The sequence below is a fragment of the Lissotriton vulgaris genome, chromosome 6 (assembly GCF_964263255.1).
Source record: "Lissotriton vulgaris chromosome 6, aLisVul1.2, whole genome shotgun sequence".
Taxonomy (NCBI): Eukaryota; Metazoa; Chordata; class Amphibia; order Caudata; family Salamandridae; genus Lissotriton; species Lissotriton vulgaris.
The window spans coordinates 1,687,330,631-1,687,356,242 of NC_141694.1; the positions used below are offsets into that span (position 1 = coordinate 1,687,330,631).

The 25,612-nt window shown below is 44.8% G+C and overlaps 1 protein-coding gene across 1 annotated transcript in view; it reads right to left on the reverse strand.

Moving 5' to 3' along the window:
- Positions 1 to 25,612, reverse strand: part of PTPN14 (protein tyrosine phosphatase non-receptor type 14) — a 496,593-nt gene that overhangs the window by 55,391 nt on the left and 415,590 nt on the right. The window contains exons 11-13 of the mRNA XM_086927897.1: positions 23,332 to 23,389; positions 13,870 to 13,948; positions 10,651 to 12,140 (exon numbers count right to left, since the gene is read on the reverse strand). Of these exons, the coding sequence (XP_086784023.1) occupies positions 10,651 to 12,140; positions 13,870 to 13,948; positions 23,332 to 23,389 (1,627 nt within the window). The remainder of the gene's footprint in view (positions 1 to 10,650; positions 12,141 to 13,869; positions 13,949 to 23,331; positions 23,390 to 25,612) is intronic.

Sequence of the window (25,612 nt, forward strand, 5' to 3'; positions counted from 1 at the left end):
GTTTTTTTTCAGAGGGAGCAACAGTTTGAGGTGTGGTGTTGAATTAACAGATGCTAGGGAAACACTCACCACTTTAGTAAATACATTACGGACCCCGCTGTGGAAAGCTTTAACCACACCCAATTTTCGACCCACCCTTATAATTAAGTTTTTTGAAAACCTTTATTGAAAAAAACAAGGAGATACATGCGCAAGCCCACAACCATCATGGCCGGCCGCAAAGACAGTCAATAGAAACAGGAGAACCGTAGGCCGTAGGCCCATCTACAATCAAGATATTTCAAATTACACCAGACGTGACTGTGGGGTATGCGACACAGGATATGAGGTTTTCATTTTTAATTTTAGAAGAAGAGAGGGGGCTGCAACAACAAGGACTGCACACCTTACATAAAAAGAAGACACAAAAGAAACAGGGGGGACGCACCCCATTTACAATCGGAGATAGGTTATGACTACTGCAACTATATAATCTGAGCAGCCGCAGCGATAAGACTGAACGATAAGCAGCATTACAGAAAGCAACATTTCCAAATATGAGCCCAGAGAACCCACCCCCAAGAACAGGAAACAGAGGCTTGTGGAGATGCCGGAAAAAGAAAAAAGGTGCGAGACCCAGAGACAGCCAACCCTACGAAAGAGGAAGAACCCTCCCAAAGCCGGAAAAGAGCGATAGGGACCATAGAACAAAAAAAACTAAAATAACAAACCCCCCCCGCACCCCCACCCTGCACCCCTGTAATGGCTACGGTCTAACCCACTAACAGCGTGCCTGTCACCCCGGAACTGCCCCACAGTAGGGAAAAATATAAAAAGTGGAGGAGGAGGGAAACAGACCCGCTCCCGGGCAGTCGGTGCCCCTAGTCGGCAATCAAAACATATAGGTACAAGGGGTTATCATTGAGCAAGGTATGCACAGTCGGGACTACTGCGAGCGGAGCGTAGGCAGTAGCACGCATTAAACAGGATTGACCATAAAACAGTACATTCTGCTCCCCAAAGCCGCTATACCCACTATAATAACAACGTTATGAAAGCAGCACCCCTTGCAACAAAAGCCACAAACAAATATAAAGAGCAAACCTTTAGCAGTCCCTCGGCCTCTCCCTCACATAATCGTTATATCTGCACAGGATGTGAACTAAAGCAGCAAGAAACAGATCGAATTAAACAAGTCGCAAGGGACAAATTCAACCCGGCGCAGTATTAAATTAGGCAACGTGTCGCGCAACCCTCACAGCCCCAGCAAAAAAGACGATGACCCGGAGGAGAGTCATTTATCCTTGTCCAGTCTTGCTTATATCACCAGATCCAGCAACAGTAGCAATCTCCAGCAAGTGCGACGGGCAAGACCTGGCATCGAAACAGGCCTTCCTCACTTCATGTGACGAAGCAACACAGGAGAACAACATTTCAATGTCCAAACACGGCAGGAGCAGCACCAGGATCCCGAGCAGCAGGTCGTAGGAAAAGGGTCTATCAGTCAGATCCAGTTTAGCGCCTCCAGACTGTCCAGTGCATCCAATAGTACAATAATGGAGTGTCGCGAGGCACAGTGTTTTCGACCCTCCAGCTGCAGTAGTAGGCGCCATCTTGAAGCTTCTGGGCGCTGAAGACGGCGTCTCGCTGTGCATTAACGGGTCAGCCGATCTCATTCGCTCCACCGCGAGGGTCACTTTATCCAACTTGCTCCCCAATAATCGGGCGCCCTGCACCAAGGTGTCACGGAGGGCAGCTAGGGAGGCCAGCAAATCGTCAAGGTGCAGATCAGTTCCATGCCCCCCGTGTACCATGTTCCCCTTCTCCATATTAGCACGGGTCGGAGCAGGTCCGGAGTGGGGCCGCGGCGCGGGCAGCAAGGCAGCGAGCAGTGCAGCTCCACCGGCAGGGCCACCGAGATCAATTAAAAGTCACCGCTGGAGTCAGTTCAGCTTAATGGCAGCTCGTAGGAAATTCGGGAGCCTCCCACCAGAAGCGGGACAAGTAGCAAAACACTTCTCGGCGGAGAACAAGTAAAAATCGTGTCGCACTATCTGTCTACACAGGGGCACAGTGATAGTCTCGGTCCCCACACGTGCTCACAGTCTGCCAATATGAGCCTGCCAGAAGAACGGCCGCTACTCGCCACTTCGGAGCTGACCGGTCCCTCCAGGCCACCGGCGGCCGTTGTTATTCACTCGGGGACCAGCCTCTTAGTCTGGCCGAGTCCCCGGTCTCAGGGCTGCTGCGGTCCGCGAACGTCGCCGGCCATATCTCGCCTCCACAGGCAGGCACGAACCTCGGGACTTCACCCTCGATAATCGGAAGCTTTCATGTCCCCGTGCACTCCGTCTCGCTGCGGTAGTTCATGCAGGATGTGATCCCGGGAGGAGATGGGGATCGGAGCTGAGGGACTAAGCGGCCATTGCAGTCGCCGGCTTGGCTCCTCCATGAACAAGAAATTTAAGTGTTTTTAGAATTCACTCATTGACTTGGTTTGTCAGAAACTCTCCCCTTTTATTTTATTAGCTACTGTGTATTTTGTGCTGCGTGCACATTGGCACTTTACATTGTCACTATGCACTTTCTTTTTCTGAATTGCACATGGTAAGTTCAGTCATGTTGTGATCTTTGTACACTTTGGAGACAAGGTTTATTACCCTGCAAAAATGTCTTCTGCATAAAAGCCTCCTCGGGTCTAAAGTGATAAACATATACATACATATATACACACATATGTATATATTGCCTAGCCACACCCTCACGTAACTCCAATTGCCCCAGGTCAGCTGCTCCTCTCCTGTTGTTGCCTCGGTTCAAGGTGAAGTTGCATTTGACTTTCAATTTCTTATCTCTTGCATGCTCAAATGTTACACTGACATGCTTTAGTGAATACAACGACAATTAATAGAGCTACTCAGAATCAACTAGTGTTGGCAAAATAAGCTACGCTTCGTGACTATCTCAACTCGAGTCCTTTAGGGCAGGTCTGTTTATGCATGCAAAACTTGGTGTATTGTTCTAGCCATTTTGAACGTGTAACGGAGTATTACAAATACTGATCTACAATTGGCAGCTCTGTGTACTTCTCTCAAAAAGCACAAGCACCCAGGGTCATCAAGCTTAACAGTGAGTACCTGAAGACTAAGGCTCTTGGTCATTTTGCATAAGGAATATGCTACTTACCAGTATGCATCTGTTCTTGGCATAGAGGGCTGCAGAGTGGTACATTATGAATAGATCGCCATCTGGTGTTGGGCTCGGATGATTGCACTTTGTTTTTCTCTTGGAGAGTCTTTTGTATCTTGGTGACTCCTCCCTTGGTTGGTAGTGCGCATGGGCATCGGCTCCATCCTTAGATTGTTTTGCCATAGTAGGGTTAGATGGAGTAGTATAGTAGAATACAGATAAGAATGCCCATGTAAGTGTATCTAAATAAGATCATGTTGGAACAGACACGGGTTTCCGGGGAGGCTGGGAGGGCATGTACCACTCTGCAGCCCTCTATGCCAAGAACAGATGCATACTGGTAAGTAGCATATTCCGTTCGAGGCATATGGGCTGCAGATGGTACATTATGAATAGACTAAACAGCAGTTCTCTCCCTAGCAGTGGTCGCCCGTGTCTGTTGCAACTGTCTGAAACAATGTTTTTAATACTGCTTGTCCCACTCTAGCTTGTTGTGTGCACATCTACACAATAGTGTTTTGTGAAGGTGTGCGGTGTAACCCAGGTAGCTGCTTTGCATATGTCATCTAGTGGAATGTTTCCCAGAAATGCCATAGATGCTCCTAGTTTACGTGTAGAGTGAGCTCTAGGAGGAACAGTTAATGTTCTATTTGCCTTTAAGTAGCATATTTGAATGCATTTTACAATCCATCTGGCAATGCCCGCTTTGGAGATGGGATTGCCTTTATGTGTAGGAGAAAACGCAACAAATAGCTGTTTTGTCTTTCTGAAAGTTTGTGTTCTTTCTATATAGTACAATATGGCCCTTCTAACATCCAATGTATGTAGGGCTCTTTCTGCTACTGTTTGTGGTTTTGGAAAGAAAACCGGTAATTCCACTGACTGATTGATGTGGAATGCTGAAATTACCTTTGGTAAGAATTTTGGGTTTGTTCTAAGAACCACTTTATTTTGGTGTAACTGCATAAATGGTTCTTGAATCGTAAAAGCCTGCAGTTCACTTACTCTTCTAAGTGACGTGATAGCTATGAGGAAGGCCACCTTCCATGTGAGGAATTGTATTTCACACCTATGCATAGGTTCAAAGGGTGGCCCCATTAGTCTGGTAAGCACTATGTTGAGATTCCAGACTGGGGAAGGTGGTCTTCTTGGTGGAATGACTCTTTTGAGTCCTTCCATGAAAGCTTTAATTGCCGGTACTTTAAACAGTGAAAGATGTTGCCTGTTTTGTAGGTACGCCGCTATGGCTGCGAGATGAACTCTGATAGAGGTATATGCTAAGTTACATTGCTGCAAGTGTAGTAAATAGCAAATGATTTGTTTAGTGGATGCGTCCAGAGGGTTGATGTGCTTACTGTTACAGTGTATAGCAAACCTCTTCCATTTTGCTGCATAGCATGCTCTGGTGGTAGGACGTCTTGCTTGTTTAATGATTTCCATGCATTCTGGTGGTAAATCTAAATACCCAAACTCTATGACCTCAGGAGCCAGATCGCTAGGTTCAGTTGTTTGGGATCTGGGTGCATTATTTCTCCATGGTTCTGTGTAAGATGCATGGGTAATAATTTTAGCTTTTGATGTGGTACTTGTGAGAGTTGTAGCAGCGTGGTGAACCACGGCTGTCTTGCCCACGTGGGTGCCACTAGTATCATTGTCATTGAGTGTTGCTGCAGTTTCCGAACCAGTAACGGAATTAGTGGTAGAGGAGGGAAGGCGTAAGCAAATTTGTTGGACCAATTTATCCACAGTGCATTGCCCTGGGACCGTTGGTGTGGGTACCTGGATGCGAAGTTTTTGCATTTTGCGTTCTGATGATTGGCAAACAGATCTATCTCTGGTTGCCCCCATTTTTGGAAGAATGGCTGCAGTATTTGGTCGTGCAGCTCCCATTCGTGTACTTGTTCCGACTGTCTGCTTAGGATGTCTGCTATCTGATTTTGAACTCCTGGTAGGTGTTCCGCTAACAGGTAGATCTTTTGAGGAATGGCCCATCTCCATATGTCCTGTGCTAGTTTGGACAGTTGGAGAGAGTGTGTCCCCCCCTGTTTTTGAATATAATACATTGCAGTCATGTTGTCTGTTCTGATCAGGACTGCTTTGCCTGTTATTTGCATTTGGAAAGCTTTTAGTGCTAGAAATACTGCTAATAGTTCTAGGTAGTTGATGTGCAGTTTCTTTTGCTGCACACTCCACTTCCCCAGCACTGTGTATCTGTCCATATGCGCTCCCCATCCGGAGAGCGATGCGTCCGCTGTTATTATAACTTGTGGAATTGGCTCTAGGAACGACCGTCCCTTGGAAATGTTTTCTGTGTTCCACCACTTCAGAGAGCGATACGTCCGGTCGTTTACCAACACCAGATCTGCAATCTGACCTTGAGCCGGATTTCACTGTGTCGCTAGACACTCTTGTAGTGGGCGCATTTGTAGCCTGGCATGTGGTATTAGCAGTATGCAGGAGGACATCATGCCTAATAGTTGCATAAACACTCGTGCTGGTAGTGAGTGTTGCGGTTGAAATCTTTGTATTAACCCGACCATTGTCTGTATCCTGATTGGGTTGGGGTATGCTATTGCCTTTTCTGTGTCTATCGTAGCCCCCAGGTATTGCTGAATCTGGTTTGGTTGCAGGTGTGATTTCTTGTAGTTCACCGTAAACCCTAGGTGGTGCAGCAATTGAATTGTCTTCTGTGTGTTGTGAAGACATTCCTCTTTTGACTTGGCCTTTATTAGCCAGTCGTCCAAGTATGGGAAGACATGTATTTGTTGTCTTCTTAGGTGTGCTGCCACCACAGCTAGGCATTTTGTGAACACTCTCGGTGCTGTTGTGACACCGAACGGAAGGACTTTGAACTGATAGTGTTGTCCTTCTAAAACAAACCTTAGGTATTTTCTGTGGGCTTTGTGAATTGGGATATGAAAGTAAGCGTCTTTTAGATCCAGTGTAGAAAGAAAGTCCCCTTTCTTCAGTAAAGGGAGTACTTGTTGGAGCGTGACATGTGGAAATGCTCCGAATTTATGTAAGCATTGAGAGGTCTGAGGTCTAATATTGGTCTTAGGGACCCGTCTTTCTTGGGGATTAGGAAGTATAGAGAGTATACCCCTGTTCCCTGTTGATTTTTTGGGACCTTCTCTATTGCATGCTTTTGTATAAGTGCTAGTACTTCTTCCCTTAATAATGTCAGATGATCTTGACTCATTGGACGCTGTTTGGGGGGGATGTTTGGTGGGGTAGCTGTGAGTTCCAGGCAATAACCATGTTGGATAATTTGTCTCACCCACTTGTCTGATGTGATGTTTTCCCAGACAGGTAGGAACTGTGCTAGACGTCCCCCGACCGGTGTTATGTGGTCTGGGGGGAGTTCTATGAAGTCACTGTTTTGGGGTTGAGGCGTTGCGGTTGTTATTATTTCCGCGGCCTCTACCCTTGTTGTTGTTACCTCTGTAACTTCCTCTTGAATTACCTCTGGGTGATGTTGGTGTGAAAGAGGTGGATTGCTGGTTTGTTCCTGTATTCTTTGAGCCCCCTCTATAGGTGGATCTACGAAAGGAACCTCTTTGTGTTGGCTGTTGCAATGCTCCCATTGACTTAGCCGTTTCTGTATCCTTTTTCATTTTCTCTAAGGTCTCATCTGTGCTTGAGCCAAACAGTGTTTTTTGATCAAATGGTTTGTTCAGTAGTGCCGTTTGTACTTCCTGTTTGAATCCTGAGATTCTAAGCCATGCATGTCTCCTCAACATTACACTGGTGTTTATGGATCTTGCTGCAGTGTCTGCTGCGTCTAGGGCGCACTTAATGGAAGTATTAGTTATTATTTTACCTTCCTGTACTAACTGATCTGCCTTTTTCTGATGTTCTTTGGGGAGATGTGTGATGAGTTTTTCTAATTCATCATAATGTGCCCTGTCATAACGTGCGAGTAGTGCTTGTGTATTGGCTATACGCCAGCTATTTGCCGCCTGTGATGCTACTCTCTTGCCTGATGCATCTATTAATTTTGACTCTTTATCAGGTGGAGGAGTCTCTCCTGTAGATAATGAGTTTGCTCTTTTACGAGCGTTTGAGACCACCAGCGAGTCCAGGGGTACATGCCCTTTAATAAAGATTGGATCCTTTGGAGCCGCCTTATATTTTTTATCAATTCTTGGGTTTAACACCCTAGCCCTCACTGGGTCTTTGAATATTTCTTCTGTGTGACTGAGAAGACCCTTCAACATAGGGAGAGTACCTGATGTTCTTTGTGCATTAGGTAGCGTTTCTAACAGGAAATCCTCTATTTGGGGTTCTGTATGTATATCTACCTTATGATATTTTGCTGCCCTATTAATGAGCTGCGCAAACCCTGTGTTATCATCAGGTGGTGAAGGCTTTGAGGGATATAACTCTGGGTCGTTGTCTTCATCTGACCCTACGTCATAATTTTCCCATGGGTCATCCTCATCTGGGATAGTTTTGTCATCCCCTTGAGGTTCTCCCTCCCCTAGATCACTGTCTACATCAGACTGAGGTGTAGATGGTCTTGGTGTGGAAGGTGTAGGAATATTTGGCATAGTGTGAGGAATAGGAGAAGAGGGTGTGACCTTATGTCTAGGAGAAGTAGGAGGAGTTGTATTTGTCCCCAGTGTTCTCTTTTTTGAAGGAAGAGATTTATCTTCTGTCTGTTCATTCTTTCTCTTCTTCGTCACTACTTTGCCAGTTTGCGGATCAATAAACAAGATCTTTTGTTTGGGATCTGTCTGTTGCTCCTGAATCGGTACCGAAGGCCCTGGTTCCGAAAGGTGCTTATGTTTTCGATCGTCAATGTTCGGTGTTTTCGGCACCGAGTGTCTACTCGATTCCGACTTCCTTGGTATTGAGTGAATCTTGGACGACGAACCATGTTTATGTTTCGACATGGAATGTTTCGATACCGAGCTTTCCCTTGTATGTAGCCTCGGTGTCGAAGTTGATGTCGCCCTTTTCTCGGATCCGACGTGGTGGGAGTCCGAGTGTTTCGGTTTCAGTTTCGGTTTCGTTGCCGGGCCCGAGGGCGGGGCGTCGGAAACTTTTTTCTGCGGTTTGACCGGGCTCGAAGGCGGGGTCGTTACCGCACGGGGTCGGTTTTTCGGTAAGGGGACGTCGTCACTCACGGTTTGTTGCTCGTTGAGTTCTTCAACCTCCGACTGGTCCTCTTCCGACCCCGACTGATCCTCTTCTTCTTCCATTTGGTCGTCTCCGAACAGCTCCGGGATCGCCTCCGACTGCATTCTTGAAACCTCGTGTCTTCGAGCTCGACGATTTCTAATCGTTAGCTTGGAGGAGAATGCTGCGCAGGCTTCGCAGTCCCTGGATTCGTGTTCAGGCGATAGACAGAGGTTGCACACCTCGTGTAGGTCCTTGTGTGGGAACTTAGCACCACACGTTGGACATTTCTTGAATGGAGTCCTTTCCATGGACTCCGGGCTTGACTGCGTCGAGAAAGGTCTCTTGTTCGTCGACGTAGGTCTAAGTTTTTTCTTCGATTTTGAATTTGCAACGCGTCGGAATGGAAATGAAACACGTTCGATAACAATACCGTCGAATTGGAAAGGGAATACGCGCCGATAAATCACTTTTCTCTGAAGTTGATCTGGAGCGTCTCGATCCTCATCCGAACCCGATGGCGGAAAAAAACAATCTAAGGATGGAGCCGATGCCCATGCGCACTACCAACCAAGGGAGGAGTCACCAAGATACAAAAGACTCTCCAAGAGAAAAACAAAGTGCAATCATCCGAGCCCAACACCAGATGGCGATCTATTCATAATGTACCATCTGCAGCCCATATGCCTCGAACATAACAGTTTCCTATGAAACATTACGTAAATGCTAGTTCATGTGAGCTCTAGGCTTCTCTGGCATTGAATGTTTTATAAATTGTGACTTTAGAGGTCATGAAAAATTGGATTTGATCTTTGCAATTAAGATAATGGGTAACTGACCATTTGGTTATATGGGAAACGGATTTAGTGGAGGGGGCATATTACAGGATCGCAACGGGTAGGTCCTAAACATGCTAATGTATTTGTTGAATATTAGTATGCTTACATGAAGAAGGTCAGTTAAGAACAAGATTTCTTTAATGAATATTCTGAAATTACAAAGTTCCAAAAGACCAAGGCAGCAGACCAGGTCAAGCACTTCGGATCGTATCGTTCTAAATTCTGGATAATGCAAACTTCTTCCTACACCTGCTACCAATAGGTGTATAAATCAGAGATACAAAAACATGAAATGGAAGGTGCACACAATTAGAGTCCAAAATTAAGTGATGTATTAAATATCTTCTTCTTTATTTAACAGTATTCATCTGATATAGGCACAGCCAACGCGTTTCATTCCATTTGCCATTACGGAACTTCGTCAGGGCGAATCAGTTCAGTTTGAAGCGGTCAACCTTATCGGACAGATCCTTGTGGGTCAAACAGCAGATGACACTCGTTGGTCACAGTCATATGACCTTCATATCTTATGAGGCGATGTTCACACTAGGTGCGAATGAGTCAACCCAGTTGGTATCCCAAGGTTATGTTCAATTATTTTCCGAGTATGACAGATGTCAGGTTCTCAATCCGATGATATTTTGAAGTTGAACTAATGCCCACCGGGAAGTCTAATAGCTCCCAGGGGAAATTTTCTATTGTCCTTGTGATCTTAATCTCCGGGAAAGGCGTATTGTGAAGGCGTCGAAAACACCATGACTCCGGGACGCCGCAGAAAACAAGACTACCGAATCCGAGCACCCGACTACAGGTGCTCGGTGGTTATTGCCACGAACACCGTGCCACACTGCAGACTGGTGTTGAACATAACCTCGGGATACCAACTGGGTTGACTCATTCGCACCTAGTGTGAACATCGCCTCATAAGATATGAAGGTTATATGACTGTTAAACATGTGCATATCAATAGGGATTGCCCCGGGTTCTGTCCTGCATACACCTTTACAAATCTGACCCATCGCCCACCGATCTACTGCAGAAATGTCCATACACAAAACACATATGGCATGGTGGAAAAGAAAATGAGATTTTATTATGATTTAATTAACTTTTTAGCAAAGTTATAAGCAACCGAGTAAGCTGATTGGAAACTTGAATTGCAAAGCAGGTTCAACCACCTAGCCAATAGGTAGCAGCTATATAATACATGCATCACACCACTTTTCAGGCTACTAAGACTTACCAGTGTAAGAGACAACCCATAAGGAAAGTAGGATACAATCCTATGTGAAACCCTTTAAATCAACTGGTACTGAAAAATATAAACAGCGTATAACCAAACCTTCATACGACAAAATATAACAATTTTAAATTTGCAAACATTTGCCATCAACTTTCCAACCAATTATACACGAAACCAACATAAATCAAGACCAATCACACCATACTCATCCTTACAGGACAAGTTTAATTTGAAACATTTCATTAACAGATGTACCTTTGACACATCAAATACACTTACCCTCAGACGAATCTCTCTTTCTACGAAGCTGTCTTCCAGGGAAAACATTTCGGAAACAGGTCTTTCTTTTACTGGTTCTTTCTTCACCCGCTCTTTAACACTTGTGAGGTCTGGTTCGGAGAGTGATGGCCCAAGGGAGGGCCCATTGATTGCCACTTGCTCGGGTCGAGTCACATTGATGGCATGGGATGGACCCGGACTCCTGGCCTCGGCCCTTACCAGAGCCATCATTATCCTTTCTTGTTCATTCATCAAAGGTCCATTGCTAATACTTTTTCTTGGTCCGGGATAATCAGGAGGGGGTTTGTTTGGTATCCTAGCCAGTGCCGCCTTTAACTGAGCGCTGTATTCCATAGTCTGGCCATGGGTGGCAGGCATTTCAGAAACATGCTCTGAGCTTTCCTCCTCCCCTTCGCTTCCGCTACTGTGTATTACCATGGTAGCATCGGAAAATGTTTTTTTGTGATTGCAGGGAGGAAGCTGCTGGATCACTTGGGGCTTTGGCATCGCGTCTACTGCTTGCAGTTGATCTCGCAACGTATTCCTGCGTGGCAGAGGTGCATTTAAAGTCTTTAATGTCATTGCCTCTATCCCACGCACCATGCTGCTGATGACTTCCAAGCTGTGCCTTTTGTTGACGGATGGGTGATGCTTGGCTGTCATGAGCGGCTCACTCACCTCTTGCAGGGACTGATGAACAACAGGCGAGCTATCCTCTTGGAATGTCTTAACTGATAGCTGAACTTTGCGGGTCACAAGATCTGGGCTACTGCCACTCACGTATCTCTGACAGTGACTTGCTAGGTCAGGCGTACTGGTGGCAGGGCGAGGACGTGGATATTGAGTCAGTGGCCTAGGAACAAAGGTCCTTAACAAAGGTGCTGTACTTTGGTGGTGATTACTGTGCACCTGCATGTTTGTTAGTTCCGGCGTACTAACTGTATGGGATATGGAATTAGCGGGGGTCTTGTTTGTGACAGCATTACTTTGATTCACTTGTTCAAACTGAGGTGCCGTGGAGATATACCCACCCTGGTGGTTATATTGTGTCGTATACGGCTGCCTTTCTTGCATCTCTGGTTGGCTGTAGACCATGTCCCCATGTTGCTTGTATGCATGCGTGTTTCCAATGTTGAGATTCCTCAAAGACTGGCTGTTGCTTTCCATGTAAATAACTCCTCTTTTCATATGCCTCATAACAGTGTCATAATCCGGAGTGGGTCTATAGGAAGGAACAATGATTGCACTATGCCTATGGCTGGGGATATAGTCTGGTCTCATGATGTCACTTCCTGGGATGCTGAGATTGGAAGACATTGGGGAAGCCTGAATGAAGTTTTGTGATCGGTTGAGGGAGTTCATGCTGTGGGTGCTGCACACGCTCCCGTTTGGCACTGTCCCATTAACATAGTTGAATTCAAGGGCACACCTGTCCAAGCTTGACTGAGATCTGAAGTAGAAAGCGTCCTCATTTCCATGAGAAATGTTGTCTGAATTTCACAACATAAATAAAAGAAATGATTATTATGTGCAATACACCAATATCACAATATTTACACAAGCGATAGAGGGTATCAGGAACATATTAGAAACAAAACAGAAAGAAAATCAAATAATCATACAATTGAGGAGCTGTAAACAGCTAAGCACAGGGTAAGCGCTATCCACTTGTTATAGCTTTACCCCGCTATAGATTTGATAATCAAAAGGCATTATCATCTATCTGCATAGGTCCGAAGAAATGCCATGGGAACACTAACGTAACATTTGTTCTTGTGCTTGAGTGTCTGCCATTTATTCCGGTGTTATACCTCTACTTGTACTTTGTACGCTTTTGTAACTTGCACACATGCCACTTTTTCCTTCTGTAATGTACCTTTGCTACCTCTTGTATTTTGTTTGCTCACAATTGTCACTTTTGCCTCATGTAACTTAACGTTTGCTTTTGTGTAATTTGTTCTCATGTATCATTACTGTTCCTATTGTGAAGCGCTCTGACACCTTCGGGTAAAGTCTGCGCTATATAAAAACGCATAAAATAAATAAATAAATAAATAAAAACTGTGGGACAGGCAAACCATGGGAATTACTTCAAAGCTCAGCTAGCCTCTTCACTGAATGCGACTGTAAAAGCAGCAGACATTCTGCGCCCTGCAATCTGTAGTAACACAGCAGGAAGCCTGCATTCGGTTCTAGGTCATCATTCATAAACAAGGATTTGTAAAAGACACACGTTTGCACTGATCATTTCCATGTGAAGAGTATTCTAAACTCATCCACTCTCGTGTTTGAATTACTTTTTTTCTATTGAAACAGACCAACCTCTGGTGTTTTAATTATTACACTATATGGACAATATTTCCCTCATCTACTTCTCGTATAGTAGTTTAGGAGACAAAACCATTCAAAGTTTTTTTCTAAATCACTATTTATCAATATTGCCAAACACCGTAAACATACTTCTCAGTTTTTAATGGTTTTTGCCCTTCGAGTGACCCCATATTGCTCAATCTGGCTTCTTCACTAAAGCAAGCTAAAGGGAGGGATTCAAGTGGTAAAGGGGTGATAGCATTCATGCTACTTTAAGGAGGGTTGCACTATGTTGAACAGCTCCTCTCTCAACTCTATAGAGGACCTATTCATATTGGGGATGTGGGTCTGTATGGATCGGGCCAGCTTCTAGGGGCTTAAACATTTCTGGAAAATTCATAGCCTTTTCTTGACGTCATTATTGTTAATCAAGAGATATAAACCTCACTCTTACTGTGAGACACTGTCTCCTTTGCATTCGGTTTATGTTACCCACTGACAAACATCAATTACCAGAAAAAAATATTCTAAAAAAATAAATTAAAAAATGAGAGCCCACTCAAAGTTATCAGAAATACAAGAAACATAAAACACTATAAAAGAATGCCTTTATCTTAGTATTCGGTCTAATGTAATGTAAAAACATTTCTAAATAGTGTAAAACAATATTTTACGTAACATTGCAGGGTTAAAAAAGCTGAAGAGAAAGGCAAATCACGGATGACAATAGAGTGAGAGGGTGCAAACAAAACAGGAGAAGAAACTCCGTATCAAATGACCCCAGCACCAGGAGTGTGCACATAAACGGCGGGAGGAATGGGAGACAGCCCACGAGATTGGAAGACAGCCCAAGAACTAGAGTAGATGGGGCAGCATGATATCTGTACATTAAGGTAAAGTTTTAAATACCTTGTGATGTGTGTGGATCAGAATAATGGTCTCCAGGCGGGGGATGCATAGGAGGGAGTATAAATGGCTGCTGCCTAGCCTGAAATGAACGCAAGAAACACAGAATGCAACAGAGTAAGTGGAATGGACACTGGAATTACAAAGCAGCTTCAACAACACAGCGAATGGGTAATAGCTATAAGATACATGCATCACTACGTAAGAGTCACAACGTCATCTTAATCAAGAAAAATGTGAACAGCGACTTGTGTCCCACATTTAGTACTAATATTTCAACGCGAAAGTTGTTAGGTAAGGTTTCCAGATTAGAAAAATAACAAAGCAATGTTATTTGCATCTTGTTCATCAGAGGAATACATGAAATGGACTACTCTGTCATTTAAAAACAAGCGGAAATCAGCAGAAAAGGAAGGCTCTAATATTTTTGTGCTGCACTTGAATTTGCTTACCTGTAACAACGGCGCCCCAGATACCCGGACCTTTTTGAAAAAAAATGTTTAACCTATGTATAGTGCTTGCAGATATGCATTTTCTCCTCCTTTACAGAGCTCATTCCCTAACAATCATTCATTCTTTTCATTGCGACGGATTGTGCACGCTAGTTACTTCCGTCACTCAAGGGTTTCCTCAAAGTGAATGCATGAATTGGCACTCTTAAGACTTGACTACTGCAACTCTCTCCTGGTCTCCCCAAGACCAGTCTGTCACCCCTTAAATCTATCCTACATTCTGCAGCACGGTTCGCTTACGGGGCCAAATGAAAAGATCACATCACACCAATGCTGTAACTCTCCCCACTGGCTGGCCATCGAATCCAGGGCCGTATACAAGACTGCTTGTATCACACACAAGGCCCTACATATGTCCATTCCGTGCTACCTTGCTGACAAACTCAAGATCCCCGGGGGCACCAGACCCTCGCAAAATGATGAAACACTGCTACTTATACTCTCAACTTTTATTTTCTTCAAAGTTTCATATTGCGCAAACTTGTATCAGAGCGCTTTACATGAGCACCAGTTACGTTCACATGGTGCAATCATTCTAAGGAAGCGCAACCAGAATTTGGAACTCCTTACTTCCGAACCAACGCACCATCACTTCGACGGCTGTCTTCAAATCAGAATTCAAAGCCCTCCTCCTTTAAAGACATTTTGTGTAGTCTCAAAAATGCCCCTTATCATGGCTTGAACTACTTTTCTCGATAAGAGCATTTTTAGGCCAGCTGCTACTGCAAGTAATGTGCATACATCTCACGACTATCCAACCTGTGCCTTTTGTATGACTTGAAATCTTATGTGTTTGCAATCATGTATCTTTGTAACAAGCATTCTTTACTGTAAAGCGCTATAGCAACTATACGTAATGTCCGAGCTATAGAAAAAAAGCATAAATAAATGATATAGTGGTTGGATCATCTTGCGGGCCACATGATGTACTATTCAGTGACAAGCGCAAGTCACATGACTAGCACCCGCTGTAGAACATGCGTCTCTCCCGGAGAGATACCCTCTGCACTGTAGAGTGCGCTGGTTACACTGGTGTAAGGCAGGCTTGCCAAGTATCACGCATCAGGTGTGACGCTCACGCATTTCATTGTGGTGTTCCGCATCACCGCACTGAAATGCACTGTCAGCCCTTCATGCCACTCTGAAACTCTGGCTACGCAGGGTGCCAGAGCGCACTGCGCCGGCTCCGCTACTCCCCACCGACGTGCTGCCAGCTGCTGCTGGGCTCAGTAAGTTAATACTAGTTGTTAAATGTCTTCTCTCAGTTCTGGAGTGGCTGAGTGCTACGATGTAACAAATCTGCCAGGGAGCCCGCCTGTCGTGCCTGGCTGAATATTTTTGCTGCACCGGCCCGCGGCTCAGAGTGGCTTTTAGACATGCAAAACTGAGACTGACTCACACTGTTCCAATTATCAAGACAGGGGGGCGGGCCGCCTGCCCTCGGCAGTGGTTGCTATGGCACACCTTGGGGGCCCAGGATTAAATCCGGATGTGACCATAAGTGCCTCCTTACGTCCTGAAGGAAGAGGATAGGAAGTGAGGTAGGTCAGAAGCGGAGGTGACTCAATAGTTTCAAAACGGAAGAGCGCCGCCTGCAAGCTCCTGCGCCTGCTTGAACTGCATTGAGCAGTTGTGGTTTCAGACATGCATTATACGGGTTCCTGAGACACCGCAAATAATTTGTGTTTACATTAAGAATCACAAAGGTGGGAGTTGCGGCCAAGTGCTGTCCCAATTACAGTTCCTCACTGAACTCTATTGCGTTGTTAACCTCCTTTTCCTTCCCCGTCAGCCAACAGCAGCTTGAGGTTCACCCTAAGCCGCTGCCCGCTCCTGTAGCCACATTGTCTGGGATGGAGGCTTGCATGTACATCCCGAGATAGCAGTCGGCTATGGATCATGACAGTTGCCGCCCTCCTCGCTTATTTTTGGGTAATCAAAGCCCATTCACTACCAGGAGCTAGCTGTTGTCAGGAGTCGGACAATAGAAATCCTGCGGCCCAGCAGCACAGAGACACGTAGCACCAATAGACCTGCATGGATAGAGTCGGACCCTGAGGAGAGGTCTAGAAACGGCAGCGGGATTGTATATGAGGGACTGTCTGCCAGTTACACCTTCACAGGCCTAAATCATGTGCTAACGGCGCAGACAATAGTTTGCAACCCGCTTTCCAGTCAGGTAAGCCAGACATCTGACTGCTTTAAGATTTACTATTTTCCCTGCAAAGTTTTTGGTTGTGTCGCTCGTAAACGATCTCTATTTGTGACTTTCTGTACAATTGACTGGTGACTTTGGATTAACATTAGCCTAGGGAGTGCTACGTGATGATTCACATGTTATTGGGCTTGTGCTATCAATAGTCCTGCAACGTGTTTAGGCATATTTTGACTTTTCACTACCACCAGTGGCTGAATTAACATGAAACCTTCTAAGTTTGCATTTTTCCTTTGTCCTCGTATGGGCGCCGTGCATGACACTTACGTTGGTGTGCTGTGATAGGTTTGTGTTGGAGGGCTCGGCAAAGGATGTTTTACCTAATTGCAGCTGCGCCCCTCGGCCCATCTGGACATAATCAGCAGGCCAGATGGATCTGAACTTCACCCTTACCAGTGAAGGCCTCCCGTCATGTATGTTTGTCACAGTCTGGATAGGAGGGCCCGGTTGCATCCATAACATGGCCCATGGGAGAGAGACTACAACAGAAAGGCAGCCTGTCACTGGACCGCACCATCACCACCAAGCAGCCTTGCCAGACCCCCAGAGAGCAGAGCTGGCCCGAGAGGAGTCGAGAGCTGCAGCGTGTGAGTGACAGCTCGTCTGTAAGGCTATCCCTGCAATGGCAGTGTGCAACGGCCCGGAGTCTGCAGCTGTGGGGCACTTCTTCACGATGCTTTACTTTAATATTAAACCAGTTCAATCTTACTGCCAATTTTGCATTCATTAATCACTACAGGTCCTCCAATGACGTTGGTGCCCTTCCATATTTGGTGCTTTGCAGTAGTTTTAAGGTCTTCTTAGAGTTTCTTGTTGCTCAAATGGGTGTGATTTCTAATATTTATATGTTTCCCTTGTCTTCAATACTTTATTTTGCTCGTAAGAAAGTGTCACTCATAGTCGTTGCATGACACTCATAATGACACTGATATTATGAAAATGTCACACATAAGCAATCTGAAACCTCTGCAGCTATGGGTATTAGGATACTGTTGTGGTAAACTGCAGAATGTTGAGAGGGGAGTAGGTTCAGGGTGGGGCTGGCCCACATACTCTCACTGAGCTGCTGGTCACACAAGCGTGCGATGCAAGGCCGCGGCGTTCACTAAGTGCCCCACCAGCACCAGAGGTTCCGCTTCCTCTTGTTTTCGCAGGGCTGTGCTAAAAAACACAAAGCAGTCACCCACACTCAGCGAGCCAACGGAAGCAAAGCACTAAACGGCCGAGCACTGAAACAGGTGCAAGAAAGCTGCAGCAGTCTTTGTTTGTTTTACAATGATGAGCATGACCTCTGACCTGCCGCCAGGAAACAGACACAGCTCCTCCCAGAAGCAACTCAAAGTGGCAAAACGTTTCATCACCTGTACTTTGGCCCACTTGAAATCAGACATTGCAGTCGCTGGAATGCCCTTGCTCCTTGGGTGACTGTGCAGGGGCATTTATTTGACAAGAAGATCAGGAGTGCACTTTCGTCGGTAACTTCGGACGGGGGCAACTGGCAACACCTCTGCAGGACTCATCAGCCCATGCCCAAAAAAAACCCTTCATGTGGCTGACACCGAGTGCAGGCCTTCAACATCAATGTATCACAGTTTGAACAGAGGAGGCGAACTCCGTGAATGAAACGTGAGCCACCTAAACAATATTTATGGGGAGAGGCCGCTAACAAAACGCCGGATTTTAAAATGCCTCGGAGGCATAAGGCGTTAAAAATTATAGAAAACAAATTCATTTTGTCAGCGAGGCCCACACTTTAAGAAAAGAGCAAATGGGTTTGGTCTGCTGAAATTTGTGCGATGTGCAGGTTACAATTTGGAATTTCGCTAATGAAGCTTCATCATTTCATCCTTCCGAGGACGATAAGCTGAATACGATTACACGGTCTAACAGTAACACCTGTTTTCACATGGGCTTAGAACCCTGGAGTATTAAGCACCCTACCAACACAATTTGTAATAATATCAACAATAATAATTAGCATTATTGCAAATATTTCACTAATAATGTTCCTAATATTTCTGTGTTGCTTTATCTTCTTTTTCACAATGCGCTGAAGGTCAGCTCAGCATGGCAGGAGTTGGAAACACGCGAGGGATTACTAGGGCTGTATTCATCCATCTAACGAACAGGAAGATATATTCAGGTTCTGAACGAATATGTTTCATGATCCTTTGCTTACGATGGATTTCGGTGGAGAATGTTCAAAAATTCTGGCTGCATTTTAAAATTCAAGCAGCCACGCACTGGGGATGGTCAGAAGAAAGACCCAGAAGGCTGAGCGGGTCAGAAAAACATTAAAATCAGCTGTGAAAATAACTGGAACTATTATAAAGACCCACGACTCCATGTAAACAAGCAAGTCATCGAATGCAGGTGGAAAGGAAAGCAGTCAGGAAGAGAAGCAGTGGCATTTGTCTTTCATGTTGTTGAACAGATTTCTCAAGCTTCAATAAAAGTCAGAAAGACTACCATACATGCAGAACCAGGGCAAGGTTCCCTCGAGATTTATCATCTTGAGATTCTCATTCAAAATGGTCCCCAAGAGTAGTAGGTGATGTGAATACTAGCTGATTCATAAAAAAATGGGGGAGGGGGGCTGATACACATATACTTTTAAAACATATGGTGGATAAGGAAATGGATCCAGGTGGCAAAAACATTTTGTGGGCAAATCCAACAAAAGGCTGCAGTGGGAATATGCGGTGTGTAGGTTCTCCTAGGGAATCCATATGTTCTACAACATTAAAGTGTGGGGTGTACACTTTACTCCATTAAGTGTATCAAACATGTTCTTGAGACCTTACTTCCAACCCCCTGGTCCAAGCTTCAATCCTCTGTTTGCAAGTCAGCTGCATTACACTGACGAACAGTATAAAATGCATTTTTCAATACTTGCTGAATGTCTCTGAGAAATGTCACAAGGTTGGGTGATGATATCACCTTTAACAGTGCCAATGTCTTGAGTTATGAGTCAAAAAAAAAAAACTGTTTTCCTCAGTGACATTTTGCATACCCACTATGTTTCATGCACTCCAATTCGGTGGCCAAAACCCTGTTGTGGACTCAAATGAATAAAAAAAGATAATATTAAGAGGGAAAAGTGACCTAAAAAAGCAATCCAGTCGCTACTACCACAGTTAGTTCAAAACACAAGTTTATAACCCCTTCCGGAATCATGTACGAGTCTTACACCCACTAAATGTTGGCAAGAGTTCCATACCTTCGGTGCTAGAAAGGAAAAGGCTCCGCCCCCGTCTAGAATACTGTGTTCTTGGGATCAGCTCCAAGCTATTTCCAGCTGAACATAGCACTGGCTTGGAAAGTACCTCCTAACTCTTTCTTGAATAAATAGCAGTCCAGTCTATCAACTCAGCCACATTCCCTAACACCAGGAAACATGCCACGTCACACCCCTGCTCAAGAAACCATTAGCTGACCCAGCTACGCTTTCCAAATACAGACCCATCCCCCTCCTTCCATACCTGCCAAAGGTCTTAAAGAAACAACGCCTAACCGAACACTTCAGCAACTACCAGGTCCATGATGTCAAGCAGTCCAGATTAAGACAACCACAGTAGAGAAACAGCACTCATTGCCGTCACGGACAACACATGCATGAATCTTGACAGAGGAAACACAGCAACCCTCATTCTCCTAGACCTCTTCAGCACTTGACCCAAGCTCACAACACACCCTCCTCCAGTGTTTCTGCACATCCATGGACTTGCTCTCCAGATCTGCTCCTTCTTAACTGATAGAACACAAGCAGTCAGCCTGACACCTTAATTTGAAAGCCCCCAAACACATCTGTGGAATGCCTCATCGCTCAACCCCACTCTCTTCAACACATGTACGAGTCATCTGTTCAACATCATCTGCGCACAAGACGTCAACATCCCCTTCTATGCTAAATGTATGCAACTCATACTCTCCCTTTCGGAAAAGACACCAACACAATAAACAAGTTCACCGCCTGCATGACTGAAGTTGCTAACTCGATGAAAGCCAACGGTCTCAAGCTCAACAACTACAAGACAAATGTTATGATCTCAGTCAAAAACACTCAAATGGGACGTCAACTAGTGGCCGCCTGAGCCTGGTCCACACCCAGCACCCGCATCAGGAACCTTAGAATCATCAATAGCAAACCTGACATGATTGTAAAAGTCAATGCAGTCACTCCATCCTGCTTCCAATCCTTGAAGATGTGGAGGAAGATCTTCAAATGGGTCCTAAGCAACACTAGAAAAATCGTCACTCACTCCATAGTCACCAATAATTTGGACTACGGAAACACCCTCTACACCGGGATCACCAAGCAACCACCACTAGACTACAAACCCTCCAGAACTCAGCAGCCAGACTCATCCTTAACCTCCTACACATAACTCACACCACACCACACCACACCTCCCAAAGCTCCACTGGCACCAGACACAGATGCTCATTTCAAACTCTTTATACACACATTCGAAGCACTAACCAACTTAGACCCCACCTACCTGAACAGCCGCATTTCCTTTTACACACCACCCAGTCATCTCTGCTCTGGATGACTCCTACTCGTACGCACCCCATGCATACACATAAGCAGACCAGGGGGACAGGCATCATCTCACATCGCTCAAAGTGTGAAACGACCTCCCACTCCACATCAGAGTATCCTCTTCACTTCTTGAATCCCTCGAGAAGCAAAATACAAAATATCAAAATATTAAAATATTAATATTATAAGCAAAATATATGGCTTTTTAATTAACCAACCTACCATAGGCATGGCCAGGCACGCACACACACACACCTGCTCAGCACCATGAATTAAACATGTTTTGAAATCACAAAAGGGGAGTAGGAAGCCACCACTCGGGCAGGATGCTCACCAATGGGGACAAATCATCAAAAAACATTTGAACACACTATTAATGAGAAGTACCATGACTTAGTTCTGGTAATTGGAATTAAAGTTGGGTTTTCAGGTTACCCACATAAGACAGATAGAAGTGAACCTAAATTGAAATTTTGATCATAATTTAAATTTAAACTGACTTTAGTAAAGACTTTATAAAAGAGTGAGAAGTAAAAGTTTGGAACTATGAAGTTCCAAGACGGATCTAGAAAAAAAAAAAGATGTGATCTGCCCACCCACGAGTAACAATATTGCTTCAAGTGGGGAATAGGTCTGACCGAAAGTGTGCAGCAATCTTTACTGGCAGGAGACACATTAAAAATATATTTCTAGAGATTTCAACAAGCTGGCATAGGTGAACTTTAAGAGCCCCTTCACAAATAAGATTTTTTGAGAACTTGTCTTAGCTCAGTCTTCTATTTCTAGGTAGGAGAAGCCCCATAAGTAATCTTAATGGTGTACATACATTTGATGGCTGTATCCAGATCTACATAATTTCTATAACCCACGATTACCTACCTGCCGGTAATTGCAGAGTGGAAAAATGTTTGATAATTGGGTTACTAGACATTTTTCCAACACTGAACCAGTATTGAAACATTCTGTTCGTGCTGGAAGATGCAGGTGTTAAACACAAAACATATAGCCATTAGATGGCAGAGCCCACGGCCCCCCTGCCCTTTAACGACTGAATGGTTGCGAGATGTGACAGAATGGGCAGGGGTTGAGGAAAACCATATGAAAAAGGTGATGAGGGAGGATAGACTTGTGGATGACCTGCTTGCATGGGGGAACATGATGCGTGACTTGAGTGAAGACGTTATAGCCTCCCCTAATGCGGCAGATGTGCGAGGTGGGGGAACTTCCGAAACTTGTATCTCATGGGCACAGAATGGGAGTGGAGTGGTTGCGGGGTCAGCTAACCCTTGATATGATAAGGAGAGGTCAACATGAGTGGAATGCTGAGAAGGTCTCTGTTCACCGCCCGCGGGCTCCAAGTAGAGATGAGGTCGATGTGGACTGAGCAGAGCGCGGGGGATAATGGTTCTTATATTGTATTTCAATAGACTCAAAGGCATGCTATTAATGGACAAGGTGTTGGAAGCGCTGATCGCCCATCCGCGTTGATGCCGTTGGAAAGGGACGTATCATCAGGATATACTGTGCTGTGCCTGGTTGTTGAACATTCTGTGGATATGTGTATTACAAAAATACCAATAACAAAATGTAATATCACCACACTCCTTGGAATTTTCAGTGTGGTGCCCAACAGCGTTTTATAGTCAGATAAACGCAGGAGAACAACCAGAGGAAACATTGTTTCCACCATTTATCCTTTACACTACTGGAGACAGGGGTGCATACTGCAATTAATGGCATTACGGTCTCAGGACTCTGCAATCTATTTATCGGCCAAGATCGAAACCGGGTCATAGTGTGCTGAGAAGACAAGTCATAAAATGCCTGTAATTTAGATAAAGAATCAGCTATGTACATCAACAACAGGCAAATTACACCTTTTCTTTGGAATACATTTCTTGCTGTAGTACTCTTTGTTGGTTTTGCAGAAATAATGCTGTTAAGCTCTATGACGAAGTCTACTGTATCTATGGATGGACCAGAAACATGCACTTTGAATACAGCCCGTCTAACATAAAACAACTACGAACAGGCTTGTTTGTCCTGTGCATCTACCAACAAGTTCAACAGGCACACCTGTAACCAGCTGATTTACATTTCATTGTATTTGTTATTTGCTTTTTGTGATGTCTCCTTCCAACTAGCTGCTCTGAAAGATTGACCCCTCTACTACAAAAGAACCATCAACCTACCAGGGATGTTGCACTCCTGTTGGGCCAACGTCTGGTAATGGGAGGAGAATTTGACTGCCTGAATAAAAAAAGAAAGAGGAATAATAACTTATATGTTTAAAAGCATTATGAAAAGCTAATCTTTAGTAGCAAATATGAAAGGTGTTATCTTGCGGCGTGCATGCTGAACAAATTGAATCATTTTTCTTGAACTTCATCAGATGTCACACTGCTTCTGAGTCACCAGACAACATCAAGAGAATAAGTAGCTTGGAGTCTTGATACTTCTACATTTAGTGCATGCTAGTCCCAACATAAAGCAAAGCTAATAGATGTATTTAATTGTATTGTGATCTAGCAGAATTCATACATTATTTACTGTCATCAATGTTCATGTCAGAAATGTTGAGAGGTTTGTGCACTTCTGTTGCAAAAATGCCTTGAAGAGCAATTACTGAAGGACAAAGTGAAAAACTCTTCTGTGCTCTAGAGATTTATTGGATGTGAGGTAGAAGGAGGATCATAGAAGGGAGTTAGCCTTCTGGGCTGTATCCTGAGGACATCTCTGAACCTCGGAACCCATACCAGTGAGAATCCGTGGGAGTCGGGATAGGGTCATCAAACACATTGATGAAGACATCCGAAAAAAGGACCTTAAATTGCGTTCTTTCATAAACAACGGTTAACTGAAAAATAATATGTCTAAAGATGGGAATCCATACAACCCAAAGTGTGAACTGTTCCTGCCTACTCGTCGTGCAATAGCCCTTACTGGTGCTCTCCAGCCAGCCCCTCAGATGCTATGCATCTGGATTCTGTGTCCCTCCCAGCGCCTTTAAAAGGGTCTCCTCTATGAAGACTACACCTTGAATCCAAGTACCAGGAATGTGGGATATGGAATGAAACCTTCTGGGAATATGTCTTATATATGTATCTTTCAAATATAAATGGCATTCTCGGAAACTGTATTGGAAGAGTGATGGCGTCTTTCTAGATTAGTCTATTTTTCTTCCGTTAGATAATCTGCTGTAAGGGGTATAAAGTGTGTATATTTACGAAGCCGTGCATCAGTCTGTGAAAAAATTAGTACATTAATTTATTTGGGGTGAGGTTTTGTTCCATCGCCTCTAGACCTAAATACAGACTGAAAACCTCAGAATTCGGAGGATAGCAACAAAGAACTGCAGAGAGAACTGATTTTTACACTAGATTACATTACCTTAATCCGCCTAACACATACGGTGATATGTTACTACCAGGCAGTCGAAATATTGCATACATTATATCCCCTATGGCTATGTCATGATGGTAACATCTGTAGGGAAGTATAGATTATTATTAACTTTACCTCAGATTACCTTGATGATACAGTAGTAGTCAAAGTAGGGGATACAATATTGTTGTCATTTTGTCATGTAATATTTCGACCATGAATACTGACCCCCTCCCCCTCAACACACACATACACCATATGCCGGCACCAGGGAAAACATGGCGGCCGCCAGCTAAGAGTGGCGCGCACGTCCCGACACTAGCTCCGGTGCTGATGCCCTGAACACTGATTACCTGCTGGACGGGTTGACGGTGGCGGATTTGGCATTCTTGCAGGAGTCCCGGAGGCATGCAGGGGTGACAGCGTGGTGATGACGTCGGATTGATTTTGGCTTGGGGACTCGAGCTTTGGTGCCTTTCTTCAGCATCTCTCTGCAGTTCAGCGGTCCTGCAGCTTGGAGGTGCGGCGGCCTTGAGACTGTCAGTTACTCCGGTCGCTGCAAGCAGAGCAGCCGATGTGCTGGGGGCGGGTCTCGCTTCCCGCTCCACTCCGCTGGTTCGAAGCAGCCGTGGAGCTGCGAAAGAGTCGAAGGGCGGCTGCTCGCAGTGTATCCTCAAGGACTGGGACTGGAACTGGGAGCTCAGCGAAATGGTGCGGTAAGGGGGTTTCTCAGGAGGATGGCATGTCAGCAATACTTGATGTAGGAAATTTCAAAAAAGTAAATGCAAGCTTATACTCTAAAGCAGCAGTTTGCATAGCAGCTGATAGCACTAAATGTAACACCAATTACACAGCATTAGAGATAGAAGCAGACAAGAGCCCTCTGACACGTCCAGCCCAAGAAATAAATGGAGGGCTTCCTGAAGATCCCTGTCATATAACAGCTCCAGCCCCGGATTTGAGTAGCATTAAAAACAAATTACATGCCCTTTCTACTGTAGTCTTAAATCAGAATAAATCACTGACTAAACAACGGGGTAAGAGGAGGGATTCTGAAGGAAAGAAGGGATCTATCAGCGACAATCTGGG